Raw genomic sequence first — 13572 nt, forward strand, 5'->3', positions numbered from 1 at the left:
CCTCCAGCAATTCCAACAGGGGCTCTTCCAGGAATTCTACCAGTCATTCCTCAAGGAACTCCTCCAGGGATTCTTCCAGGAATTCATCAAGAAATTCTTCCAGAGATTCCTCCAGGAATTTCTCCAGGAATTTCTCCAGGAATTTCTCCAGGAATTTCTCCAGGAATTTATCCAGGAATTACTTAACGCACTCTTCCTGGAATTACTGCACGAATTCCACTATGAATTATTCCTGGAATGCCTCCAGGAATAACTGCAGGAACTTCAACAGGCATTGCTGTAGGAATTACTGCAGGAATTTCTCCAGAATTCCTCCAGAAGCTTCTTCAGAATTTCCTCCAGGAATTCCTTCATTAGATGCTCCAAAAAATCCTCCAGGAATTGTTCCAGGAATTGTTCCAGGAAATGCTCAAGGAATGCTTCCAGGAATTTCTTCAAGAATTATTCCTTGGAATCCTCCAGGAAGTGTTCCGCACAATACCTTCAAAAATTCCTCCAGGAGTTTCTTCAGGAATTCCTTAAGAAAACCCGTCAGGAATTTCTCTAGGAAATTCTTTAAAATTCCTTCACAAATTATTACATGAATTCTTCCAGAAAGTATTTCAGTAATTCCTCCAGGATTTTCTCCAGAAATTTCTTCAAGAAATTCTGTAAGAAATTGCTGGAAGCATTCTTGTTGGAATTTCTGGAATAATTCTTCAATGAATTCCTGGAAAAACCCCTAGAGAGATTCTTGATGGATTTTTTGGAAGAAATCTTGGAGGTATTCCTGAAGGAAATGATGGAAGGGAATTCTGGAAGGGATTGTTTTAGGAATTCTTGGCGGATGTCTTGAAAGAATTTCTGAAAAAATTCTTGAAGAATTCCTGTAGGTATTTCTGGAGGAATTTTTGAAGGATTTCCTGGAAGAATTTTTGAAGGTATTTATTAAAAAACCATAGAGGCATTTCTAGAGGGCTTAATAAAGGAATCCCTGGCCAAATTACTTGAAGGATTATTTTTTGGCAGACGAATTCGAGCAGGTCTTGGAGAAATTCTTATTAGAGTTGTCGGAACTTGTCGGAATTATTGAAAGAACTTCTTGAGAAATTCCTGGACGGATTCTTGGAGGAATTCTTAGAAGAAATTTTGGAGGAATGTCTGGAGAAATTCTTAGAAAAATTCCTGGAGGAATTTTTGGAGAAATTTTTAGAAAAATTCCTGGTGAGATTCTTGCAGGAATTCTTAACAGAATTCTTGGAAGAAGTCTCGTAACAGGTCCTGGAGAATTCTGTGCAGGAATTCTCGGAGAAAAATTCCTGTAGTTGTCCCAGGGGCATTTTCTTGAAGAGTTTCTGGAGGTTTCCTGATCCTGAAGAATCTAGGAGGTATTAATAAAGGAATTTCTGGAGGATTTTTTGGAATAATTTTTGAAGGAATTTCGTGGTTCTGGTGAAATTCTTGAAGGAATTCTAGGAAGAAGTCATTGAGGGACCCATGGCAAAATTTTTGCGGAAGGTCTAGTAGAAATTTTTGGAGGAATTCCTAGAGGGATTTTTGGAAGAATTCTAGGCAGATATCTTGAAGGAATTCCTGGATGAATTTTAGGAGAAATTCCTTGGGGAATTATTGGTGGAATGCCTGGAGGTATTCTAGGGGGACTTCCTGAAGGAATTTCCGGAGCAATTTCTAAGGAATTTCTGGAGGATTTCCTGGTTGAATTCCAAGTCGAATTTATTAGGAAATTCCTTGAGAAGATCCTGGTTGACTTCCCGGAGTAATTCCTGAAGGAGTTCCTGGTGTAGTTTTTGGAGGAATTTTTGGTGTGATTCCTTGAGAATTTTTTGGAGGAATTTCTGAGGATTTTTTTTTTTGTATCTGTATTAACGAGATTTTTAGCCCTAGGCTAGTTCATCTCGGGACCCACGCTTCACTTCCCTTCCGAAGGAAGAACTCACATTTTGTGAGTTTGTCGGGAGTGGGATTCGATCCCAGGTCCTCGGCGTGATAGTCAAGTGTTCTAACCATCACACCAGATCCGCTCCACTTCTGAGGAAATCTCTGAAGGAATTATTGGTGGAATTCTTAGAGTTATCCCAAGAATATTTTATTGTGGAATTTGTGAAGGTTTCCTGAAGGATCCTGGAGGTATTCTTGAAGGTATTTCTGAAAAAAAATAATCATAAAAAATACCTGGGGGATTTACTGGAAGAGTTTTTCGAGGAATTCCTGAAGAATTTCCTGGAGTATTTCCTGAAGTAACTTCTGTATTAATGCCTTGAAAAAAAAAAATTCTTCGAATTCCTGGAGGATTTTCTGGAGAAGTGCCTGAAATAATCTCAGATGAATCTAGAGATATTCTTTGAGGAATTTCTGGAGAAATTCTTTGAGAAATTTCTGGAAAAATCTTTGTAGAACTTCTGGAGATTTTTTTTGAGGAATTTCTGGAGAAATTCTTTGAGGACTTTCTGGAGAAATTCCTAAAGGGATTCTTGGAGAAATTCCCAGAGGAATTCTTGGAGGAAGTCCTGGAGAATGTCTTGGCAGAAGTCTTAGATACTTAGATGAATTCCTGGAGAAATTCTTGGAAGAGTACCTAGTGGGTTTCTTTGAAGAATTCTTGGCGGAATTTTTAGAGGAATATCTGGAGAAATTCTTGAAGAAATTCCAGGTGAAGTGCTTGAAGCAATTCTTGGAGAAATTCCTGCAGGTATTCTTGTAGAAATTTCTGGTAGAATTCTTGGAGGAATTCCTGGAAGAATTTAAGAAGAATTTCTTGAAAAATTCCTGAAGGAATTCTTGGAGGAATTACTGGCAGAAATTTTCGGAGGAATACCTAAAAGGTTTCTTTGAGGGATTATTGGCGAAAGTCTCAGAGGAATTCCTGAAGAATTGTTTGGAGGAACTACACCAATAAAGTAAAGAGATTTAAGAGTAAAGCTTGTGGAGCTTGTATATCCTAAGATTTACAGACATTGCAACCCATACTTCTAAATACATTGGGTGCATTACTATGCCAGTGGACACCCAAATAGCAAAACATAGAGATATTCGTAATATTATGAGGTGCAACAGACACAATCGTTAAAGAGTTTTGCCGGTACAGTGAAGAAAACAAGAGTAGAGCCTGTAGACCTTGAAGGTCCTGATTCCAGAGTAGTTTGAAAAGCATGGAATAACCCATGAATGTACCAAAAGCATTATAGTTGTGCACTGAGGCTCCATCAGCAGAGTAGACTACATTCCAAGAATATTTTTTTTTACAATTATAGCATGATATAGTTTGTAGATATCGTAACCCAAACTTCAAAGTGTATTGGAGGCCTTTTTGTGTTTCACGAAATGTCCAACTACCACAATATCGAGTTGCTCGTAGCATTGCGAGGTCTTATGGACATCAATGTGTTTAAATTTCTTGAACAGAGTGAACACAAATGATGGTAGATGGTGTACAGCTTAAGAAAACGAAGTCCAGAGTAGTTTGGATGACCTAGATCACCCAATTCATGTACCATGAATTTTCTAGGAGTGCTTTGGGTTTTTTTGATTACCGTTTACAATGTTCTGTGATCACTCATCATGTATAAAATTTGGTTTACAATGTTGGATTTGTGACACAAATTTCGGAATATTTTGGAGGCCTTAGAATAGCTCTGGATGAGAACTTCAACAGACTTGACATTGCATACCAAGGATCAGTCAAAACTATCGATGATTAGCAAAACGATGAAATTTGAGCAATGTTTTTGAATTAAAAAAAATACAAAAAAGCCACACATATTCTCGGTTACGAGCAAGAGGTGAGAGGGTGCAAAGGGGGAGGTAACATGCATAGTTGTGCTAACTCTTCCCCTTGACTATAAAAAAAATCCAGGGTAAAATGTTTTAAAACAAAGAAGATATTGCATTTCTACCAAAAGAAGATCGTAAACACCCGGGTGTTTACGGGTTTGAATTTTCCTAATTTCAGTCCTGTGTATTTATCGCTCTATTAAGAAATCTCAGCCTTTTGATATGTATTTTGTTAATTGTGTTCGATTCGTACATAGTTGAAATCGATGTTTATCATACATTTAGATACCATTCTTTATAATTTTATTTGAAAAAGTGTGACTGAATTAGATGCTTTTTCCACAAAGTAAAAACTAAACTGAAAAGAGGCGGAAAAATGTTTTCCCTTACGACCCCTTAGGAGGTTTTTCTATAAAACTTCCCTATAATTTTAAACAAGAATTTACTGGTCGTTTGCAATCAGATAGATGCTAGACACTTAAGTGGCGTACCTTCAACATCCTCAAAAACTAAACAAATACGAGAGCAGAAAATTTGAATCACGTTATGTGCGTTTCACTATTATTGAGCAGTTTTGACTAACTGTGGATTAACTAACTAACTTAATTTTATATAAATCAATTGGCAACCGAAACTGCAAAATAATGAATTTTGGCTCCGTGAAGTTAAAAACTCGTTGAGCAAATATGCATCAAATTTAGCGGTTATGCAACTAGAGAAAATCATAAAACCAGTGCACAGTGGTCCAAATTTAGATAAGATTGAGCCATCTTCTCCGTTAGTTACTAAAATACTACTTACTTTCAGTCCTGGGCACCCACGGTGGTGTTAAGGGCCGAATTGAAAGATTTCCATCCTGGGCGATTGAAAACCATCGCCTGGACATGTGGCCAGGTCAAATTTCTGCCGACTTGCTTGATTCCGTTATTGAGGCTGCGCCGCCATGAGCCTCTGGGTCTGCCTCTGCTGCGATGTCCTGCTGGGTTCCAGTTTATCGCTTGTTTTCAGATTTCGTTTCCACCCCTGCGTAGAGTGTAGCCGACCCACCTCCACTTTCGCTCCCGAATTTCTGTCGCTATCGGCTTTTGATGACATCGACGTTGGAGCTCCACGATGGAGATCCAATAGTGAGGCCACCATGCACGAATTATATACCGCAGGCATCTATTGATGAAGACCTGCACTGCCGGTGGACGCATAAATGTCCCATGTGCAAAAACAGACAATCGAGAAAATCGCGTCCAAAGTTAGAAAAAAGTAAATTGTCTCAACAATGAAGTATAAGTGCTGAATCGTGTTCTAACATCAACCAATTTTTAATTTGAGCGCTATTTTTTTTGTTTTAGAGCGATTTTATAGTTCCATAGGATTTCCAATGAAACGTGACGCTTATGCGTCCACTTTTAAGAATGTTACAAATCGGCCATGCATTTTTTCAACAATTTTCAGAACAAACTACCTATTTTTATTTCCCCATATGATAGTACCCCACGATACATGGTCATGGGCTGCAAAATCTCAATATTGCCAAAAATGCACATGGGACAATTAAGCTTCCACCGGCAGTGCAGCCGTTGCGTGTTCTCCGCTGATACACACCAGGTTTCACTGGCGTATAGCTGCACAGATTTCACGTTCGAGTTAAAAATTTGGATTTTGGTGCATCGACTGATCTGGTTGTTTTTCCATACATTTCTTAAACTCGCAAAAGCAGCCCTCGCCTTCTTGATCCGTTTATCTATGTCGATCTTGGTGCCGCCATCGGCCGCCATTTGGCTACCAAGATATTGGAAGCTCAACATTCTCCACTGATTGCCCAGCTACCGTAAAGCTGGAAGGGTTGATCGTGTTTACATCCAACGATTTGGTCTTGTTCACGTTGATGGTATTTAAGACCTGCCGCTGAGAAGCGATTGGCAAGATCATCGAGCTTGCTCTGCATATCAGAGCGCTGTTGAGCTAGGAGAGCAACGTCATCAGCCCATTCGAAGTCATTTAGATGCTTCATGGTAATGGGCTGCCACAGCAATCCACGATATGGATCACGGTCAATCGCACCTACCAGGGTCTCGTCGATTACGATGAGGAATAATAGCGGTGATAGGATACATCCTTGCCTCACTCCAGCAACGACCCGGATGGGATCGGACAAAACACCGTTGTGCAGTACTCTGCACGAAAATGCTCTGTACTGTGCTTCAGTGAGGCCGATGATTTTCCGTTGGAGGCCGGTGGGCTTCCCACATGTTTCCGTGATTGAGACGTTCGAACGCTTTCTCATAATCCATGAACACCAGGAAGAGAGACTTTTGGAATTCTTTGATTTGCTCCAGAATGATACGGAGCGTGACAAAATGGTCCACACAGGATCTTCCGACAGTTACATAACACATTAAGGTCACATAGAGATACGATACCATAACATATCGATATTATTGGGTTTGAGAAATGATAAAGTGTTCTTGTCCAGCCCAGTAATAAACGAATCAGATTACGTTTTTTGTCACCGAAATCCTTCAGTAGTATTTTTTTCTTGCACCTTTTAATTCTAACCATTATTATCCAGTTCTAGGTACTCACCGACAAAGACGGCCGTCGAGTTGTGCGCCGGATCGTAGGGACACACGGCTTGACCGGGTTTCTCCGACTCGATTGAGTAGCTGTTTCCGTTGATTCCGTACATCCGGCACATGGGGCGGAACGCGTTGGTGCCACAGCCGAGCAGCGTCCCCGGTGTGGGCAGTGCCAGCACGCGAATATAATTCTGGCAGAGGTCCTGCGAAATGCAAAAAGAAAAAAAAAAATGAGAAAACCGTTAGCGATGTGAAAACTCAGGTAATTAAAAATAAATAGCGCCTGAAAAATTGAGTTTTTTTCACTGTTATCCTTGGGGGACTTTTGCTTTCTGGGTGTATTCGTTTCGGTTTCGCTGCAGCAGTCGAAAGCATTTTTGCAGTTTTCACTTATCATCACTGGACGCTGTGAAAAGAGCTCGTTTGCCTTGTCCTGGGTATGATGGTGTGCATAATTTTAAATTCATGTAGCTTTTGTCTCGAAAAATGAGCATCGCGAAGAGGTGAAAGCGTGATGGAAATAAATTGCTCGCTAAGCAGCTTTCATTAATTGAGCTGCTGCTGGAAATGCGGGGGACAACTCTAAGAAGTACATAAGTTGGAAATGAACCTCAAAGGGTTATGGTTTTTTGTTTTAGAAAAATAATTTCGTAATAATGCTTTGTGGTGAATATATTACCATAGAAATTAACCTAGGATCACCAAGGGCATACAATGGCGTGATGAAAACGCAGGATTACCGGTTACGATTTGAAGGACATACTTGTATGGACATGATGGTATTATTATAAAACTACCGAAATCTTTGTATGTTTATTTCTGGCCAAACATTAGAAGTTTATACTTTGCTGGAATTGTTATTGGATAATGCGCGTTGGCATATCTAGATAGAGAACAAAAATCGATACACCTCATAATAATTAATACGAAAAAGGGACGTAATGCTCATGGCAAACATGAAGGATCTTGCCCCCCTCCAGCAAATATCCTAACCACGCCAATGATGATACAACGAACAAAGCAGGAGGAAAGCCTTCATGACCTCAGTCGATTTGCATCCCCATTGCATGACATACTTCCACCGATGATATGGGGCTTATGTGAAGAGGCCCATGTCCACATAACTACATACATACATATCTCCGGTTTCATCTCGATATATTAAGCAAAAGTAATCTAATATGCATCTCACAGAGTACCTACTGTCTGGGTTGTTCAGATTTCAAAGCGAATGTGGGCAAAGAGCGAGCTGCAACCGGAACCGGAGTATCGTATCAGTATTCTAAAAGCCACATTGAAGTGATTGTATAATAATCAAATTTAATCGAAGATCCTTCGACTAGACGCACCGGCTTAGTTATTCGGTTTGATGCTGAAGTGCAAGGCTTGTATTCCTCGTAGTGGTACATGCCATGTGTGCGGCCAAGCCGATTATTCCTCGGGGGGTGATTAGAATTTTTATACATCGTCATCATCATCCTCGTGAGGGACTCTGATTGCAAATCCAATTAGGCGTCCACTCTTTCCTGGACAGATGCTGGAAGTGCGCATTTGCATAACTGGGAAGCAGGTCGGTGCGTTTGTTATGAAAAAAATTTGAATGATAAAAAATATGGGTCCAGTTCTTCGAAGAAATCTACAACTTGTTATGTGGTGACTTTTCCTGAAACCATACTTTCCTGACCAATAACGCACTGTAACTGAGTGGACGGTAGGCCACCCAATCTTCATTACACCAGGAGATTACCACCGCAGACCATCAGACCATCGCAAATCGGCCTCGTTCTGATAGACGAACGGCGCTTCTCCGACATTATCGACGTCGTGGCGCCTACATCGACGGTCAAACTGCGCCCAAAACTTTCCGTCATCAATAATGGACGGTACCGGCGACCGCCACGGTACAACTTTGAGCGACTGAAGCAACCGGATGTCGCCTCAGCATACGCGCAGAATCTCGAGGCCGCGTTGCCGGACGAGGTCGAGCTCGACAAGGCCCATCGGGTACGTGGAAAGGAGTCGACGAAATGAATGCTTCGACGAGGAGTGGAAAGAGATTTTGAAGGAGAAGAACACAGCTCGGGCGATAATGCTGCAGCAAGGAACACGGCAGAACGTGAAACGTTACAAGCACAAGCGGAAACAGCAGACTCACCTCTTTAGGAGAAAAATCGTCGCTTGGAATAAGCGGATTGCGAGAAAATGGAACTGCTGTGCCGTTCTTATAAAACACGGAAGTTCTACGAGAAGCTCAACGCACCCCGTAACGGCTTCGTGCCGCGGGCTGAAATATGGCGGAATAAGTACAGAGGCCTCTTGACGGACGGACGTGAGATGATCGAAAGGTGGAAGCAACATTTGAACGACCACCTGAATGGCACCTACAACGAATGAGTTCGTGAGAAGTTATCAAACCGGGTTCATCGACGGCCGGTCGACAACAGACCGGATCTTCACCGTACGACAAATCCTCCAGAAATACCGTGAATATCAGGTCCTAACGCATCACATGTTCATCGATTTCAAAGTGGCATACGACAGTATCGACCGCACAGAACTATGGAGAATCATGGATGAAAACGGCTTTCCTGGAAAGTTGACTAGACTGATGAAAGCAACGATTGATGGCGTGCAAAACTGCGTAAGGGTTTTGGGTTAACTATTAAGTTCATACGAATCTCGCCGGGGACAGCGACATGGTGACGGACTCTCATGCCTACTCTTCAACATCGCTCTGGAAGGTGTAATGAGACGAGCCGAGCTTAACAGCCGGGGCACGATTTTCACAAAATCCGGTCAATTTGTGTGCTATGCGGACAACATGGACAATATCGTCAGATAATTTGGGATGGTGGCAGAACTGTACATCCGCCTGAAACGTGAAGCAGCAAAGGTCAGACTGATGGTGAATGCGTCCAAAACAATGTACGCTGGCAGGCGGAACCGAACACGACTGGATCCTTTTAGGTAGTAATGTTACGATAGACAGGAAAACCTTTGAGGTGGTGGAGAAATTCGTCTACCCCGGATCCTTACTGATGGCTGACAACAACGCTAGCCATTAAATACGAAGGTGCATCATCAGTGGAAGTCATGCCCACTATGTGCTCTAGAAGACGCTGCTGTCTAAATAGATTAACCCACGGACCTAGTGCACGACGTACAAAACGCTAATAAGGCCGGTGGTTCTCTATATGGACACGAGACATGGACTATGCTCGAGGAGGACCTGCAAGCACTCGGAGTTTTCGAGCGACCAGTGTTAAGGACGATTGTTCGGACTAGGTAAGGCCAGAAAAACTTCTCTGTAGCGGTTTAGGGTAATTCGCTCAAAGATTAATTTTTCTCCTTGCTGAATGACTACCTAACGCACGAAGCCCAAACTAGTTCTGATAGCGGATCTAAGGTATAGAAGAAAAAATAGTTTGGGATTTGGATCACCCTAAGCCTGACAATGATTCGAGCAATGCCTATCTCTATAGCCACTAGCATTCACATAACTCCATTAGAACTCAATTCCACAATCAATTCAATAAATTTATCGATATAATTCAATATTAAAGCAATGATCATATAAGCACATCTGCATCACATATATTCCTCACGTGTTTTAGATCTATAGCATCTCCTATTGTGTCTGACTGCTATTGTGGTTGACGTCTATCTCTGCATGAGCTGACGGGGGATTCACCACTATACAGTCCATTCCCGTTTATCCGAACACTCCCCAGCCCATAAACCCTGGTCATACTGCCCACCGGAATCTCCAAAACCGCTAATCTAGCTACTGGTCGTCTGAAGCTTCCGCCATTCGTCCTAACTATCGCTTGCCGTACACGACCATCGACACCAGTGAATACTTCCTCAACTACGCCATGGACCCCTGCTGCACCTTTACCATCATCCATGACGAAGACCAGGTCACCCACCTTCACCGACCTGCCATCCACGTTCCACTTACTTCGCTGATTCAATGTTGGCAGATACTCTTTACACCATCTCGTCCAGAATTCATTCGCCAACGCCAAGGACCGCTTGTAGCTACTCCTCAGTTCTTCTGCTAAAGATACTGGCGGTTGAAAAGGTTGGTGTTGTCCTGAAGAAGACCCGATCAGGAAATGATTCGGGGTAATCGTGTCCAATTCGGCATCTTCTGTTCCCGAGTAAGTCAACGGGCGTGTGTTGACCAAAAATTCTGCTTCAGCCAAAGTCGTGACCAAGATCTCATCGGTCATCCTCCGTCCATCACTCAAAGCCGTCATCGCTTCCTTGACGGACCGCACCATCCGCTCCCATACTCCGCCCATGTGCGGAGCAGATGGTGGGTTGAAGGTCCACTTCGTATTCGTGCCAGTAAAGGTGTTCGCGCATTCCCGGTCGATCCTCTCCAATTCCTCACGTAACTCTCGGCTGGCCCCCTGAAAATTCGTCCCATTATCCGAGAATATTTCGACTGGGGACCCGCGTCGACTGATGAACCGCCTGATTGCGTGTTTACAGGACTCTGTGCTCAAGCTGTACGCCACTTCACAGTGCATAGCTCGCACGACCAAGCATGTGAAAAGTGAAACGTATCGTTTTTCCTTGCGTCTTCCCACGGTAACTTCGATTGGCCCGAAGTAGTCGAGCCCTACGTAACTGAAAGCTCGCACGAATGGTTGCATCCGCTAAATGGGTAGTGGGACCATCCTAGGCACAATTGGTTTGGCTTTGCGTAGTCGACACTTCAAGCAGTTTCCGATCACCTTGCTCACTGCTGATCGTAGCTTCGGAATGAAATACCCTTGCCGCACTTCGTTCACCACCGTTTCCTTTGAGCCATGTGCGTACCTGATGTGGAAATCCTCCAATAGCTTCGTTGTAATGATGTGATTTCTCGGCAGTATGGCCGGGAATCGCGTACTAATCGCTGCGAATACCGCAGGAGCTGTCCTACCTTCCATCCTGATAACGTCATGCTCGTCCAAAAATGGCGAAGTTTTGTATAGCTTGCTCGACCTTTCAATACACACCCACTGATCAAATGGAAGTTCCCTGTTCCTCTTCAAAATCTTAACTTCGTCCGGGAATGCGTCGGCCTGCGCCATCCGCCACAGCAAACGTTCCGCTTTCGCCAACTCTTCCTGCTGTATTTCCACCAGCACCGCTGGCACAGACGATTTCCTACCCTCAGCGGTTTTCAAAGCTTCGATTGGTAGACCAGCACACCTACGCCTGCAGTTCGAAATAAAACGGTATACCAAAGCCACCGTCCTCAGAAGAATCTTCCATTTCGAAATGCGGGTCACGTCAATAATGGGCTGCGTGATCGCAATATGATGGAACAAATAACATGCTCTGAGTTCCTCGGTCACCGTCGACTTAGTCTGAGGTTGCTCCGGCCATAAATCCATCGGTTGACGAAGAAACTGCGGTCCGTTGAACCATCTGCCTTCCGGTTCCACTGTGGTTCCCGGCCCCCACTTCGTAATATCGTCGGCTACATTTTGCTTGGAGGGAACGTACCTCCAGGTGTTGATCTCCGTCGTGTGTAGTATTTCTGCAACCTGGTGCGCTACGTACGGTTTGTACCTCCGGTTGTCTGACCGAATCCAAGAAAGAACCGTAGTCGAGTCTACCCACAGAAATTGCTCCTGAATTGGAACAGGCAAGGTTTCCAACAGCGTGTTCATCATCCTTGCCCCGATTACCGCAGCTTGCAGTTCCAGTCGAGGCGTTGACGTCAGCTTCAGAGGGGCAACCTTGGCTTTGGAACCCACCAGAGAGCAGCGGATGTCTTGCGCTACTTGATACCGCAGATATGCGACGCATCCGTAGGCATCGTCTCCGGCGTCGCAGAAGATGTGTAGCTGAACCAAAGATATGTTCTTGATGGATTCGTCCCCGAAGAAACAACGTTGAACTTTCACCTTCTCGATGTTTGGAAGAACTCTCGTCCAGCTTAACCACCTTTCAAAGATTTCATCAGTTACCGGTTCGTCCCACTCCGTCCCGCTTCTCCAGGTCGCCTGAATGATGATCTTGCCATGTACCAGCAAGGGAGAGAGGAATCCTACAGGGTCGTAGAAGCTCATGACGCACTGCAGAATTATACGTTTGGTCGGCCGAATTTCGTCCACAAGGTATGGAGTCAACTTTTCTTTCAGCCCCATAGTGAAGATAAACACGTCTTCCTTGGGCTCCCAAAGCAATCCTAGCACTCGCTCAGATTCCGTCGATTTGTCGTAACAAAGTACCTTAGTGGACCTACTTTCCTCTCCCAGCGCTGTGAGTACTTTGGGTGAATTGCTCACCCAATTACGGATTTCAAACCCCCCAAGGGAGTGAACTTCTCGTACTTCACGCGCTCGCTGAATCGCTTCGTCCTCGCTGTCCGCACTATCGAAATAATCATCGACATAGTGTCGTTTGATGATGGCATCGGCTGCGGCTGGAAACTGGCCAGCATGTTCCCGTGCATTAGCGTCCTTCGTGAAGTGAGCGTTGCACGGCGAGCACTTTGCCCCGAATATGACCACATCCATGATGTACACATCGGGATCTCTGGAAGTGTCTTGTCGGAAAAGAAACTTTTGAAAATGGGTATCTGGTTGACGCATTCGGATCTGTAAAAACATTTCCTTCACGTCGCCTCCGAATCCGATTCGCCGACCTCTGAAGTAGTTGATGATGTCGAGCAGGGAGACGAGCATGTCTGGGCCCTTGAGCAGCATATCATTAAGAGAAGTGCCGCCCGCCTTGGCAGCCGCATCCAACGTTAGCCGAATCTTCCCTGGTTTTTTTTGGATTGACCACCACGTTTAGGGGCAAGTACCACTCTTGCCCCGGTTTGCTGCTATGAAGTTCACCAGGTAACACTTTGTGGGCATACCCTTTTTCAATGAATCCTTCGACCGCTTCGGCGACCTTCAGTTGCAGGTCCGGGTTCTTCCGGAAACGTTGCTCCAAACTTTGCATTCGGCGGTACGCCATGGAGTAGCTGTCCGGCATCTGAATTTGTTCTGTTCGCCACAAAAGACCGGTTTCGAACCGATTTCCGACACGCTTCGTAGTAGCCTCCAATATTTCTCGCGCCCTGCGGTCTTCCTCGGATTCTACGCGATACGGGCAAGCAATCCCAGCCTCTTCCATGGTGAAGTAGTTCTTCAACGATTGATCCATCGACAGATCGCATTGATGCACGCCACAGTATCCTTCTGAACCGCTTGAAGTAACAGGTCCGCTAATT

The 13572-nt window shown here is 44.1% G+C and overlaps 1 protein-coding gene across 6 annotated transcripts in view; it reads right to left on the reverse strand.

Moving 5' to 3' along the window:
• The window catches only part of LOC115258949 (semaphorin-1A), a 629606-nt gene that overhangs the window by 150404 nt on the left and 465630 nt on the right, over positions 1–13572 (reverse strand). For all 6 annotated transcript variants that reach the window (XM_062851525.1, XM_062851522.1, XM_062851523.1 and 3 more), the window contains exon 4: positions 6352–6547. In XM_062851525.1, coding sequence (XP_062707509.1) covers positions 6352–6547 — 196 coding nt within the window. The remainder of the gene's footprint in view (positions 1–6351; positions 6548–13572) is intronic.

This window comes from Aedes albopictus, chromosome 2, assembly GCF_035046485.1.
Source record: "Aedes albopictus strain Foshan chromosome 2, AalbF5, whole genome shotgun sequence".
Lineage (NCBI taxonomy): Eukaryota > Metazoa > Arthropoda > Insecta > Diptera > Culicidae > Aedes > Aedes albopictus.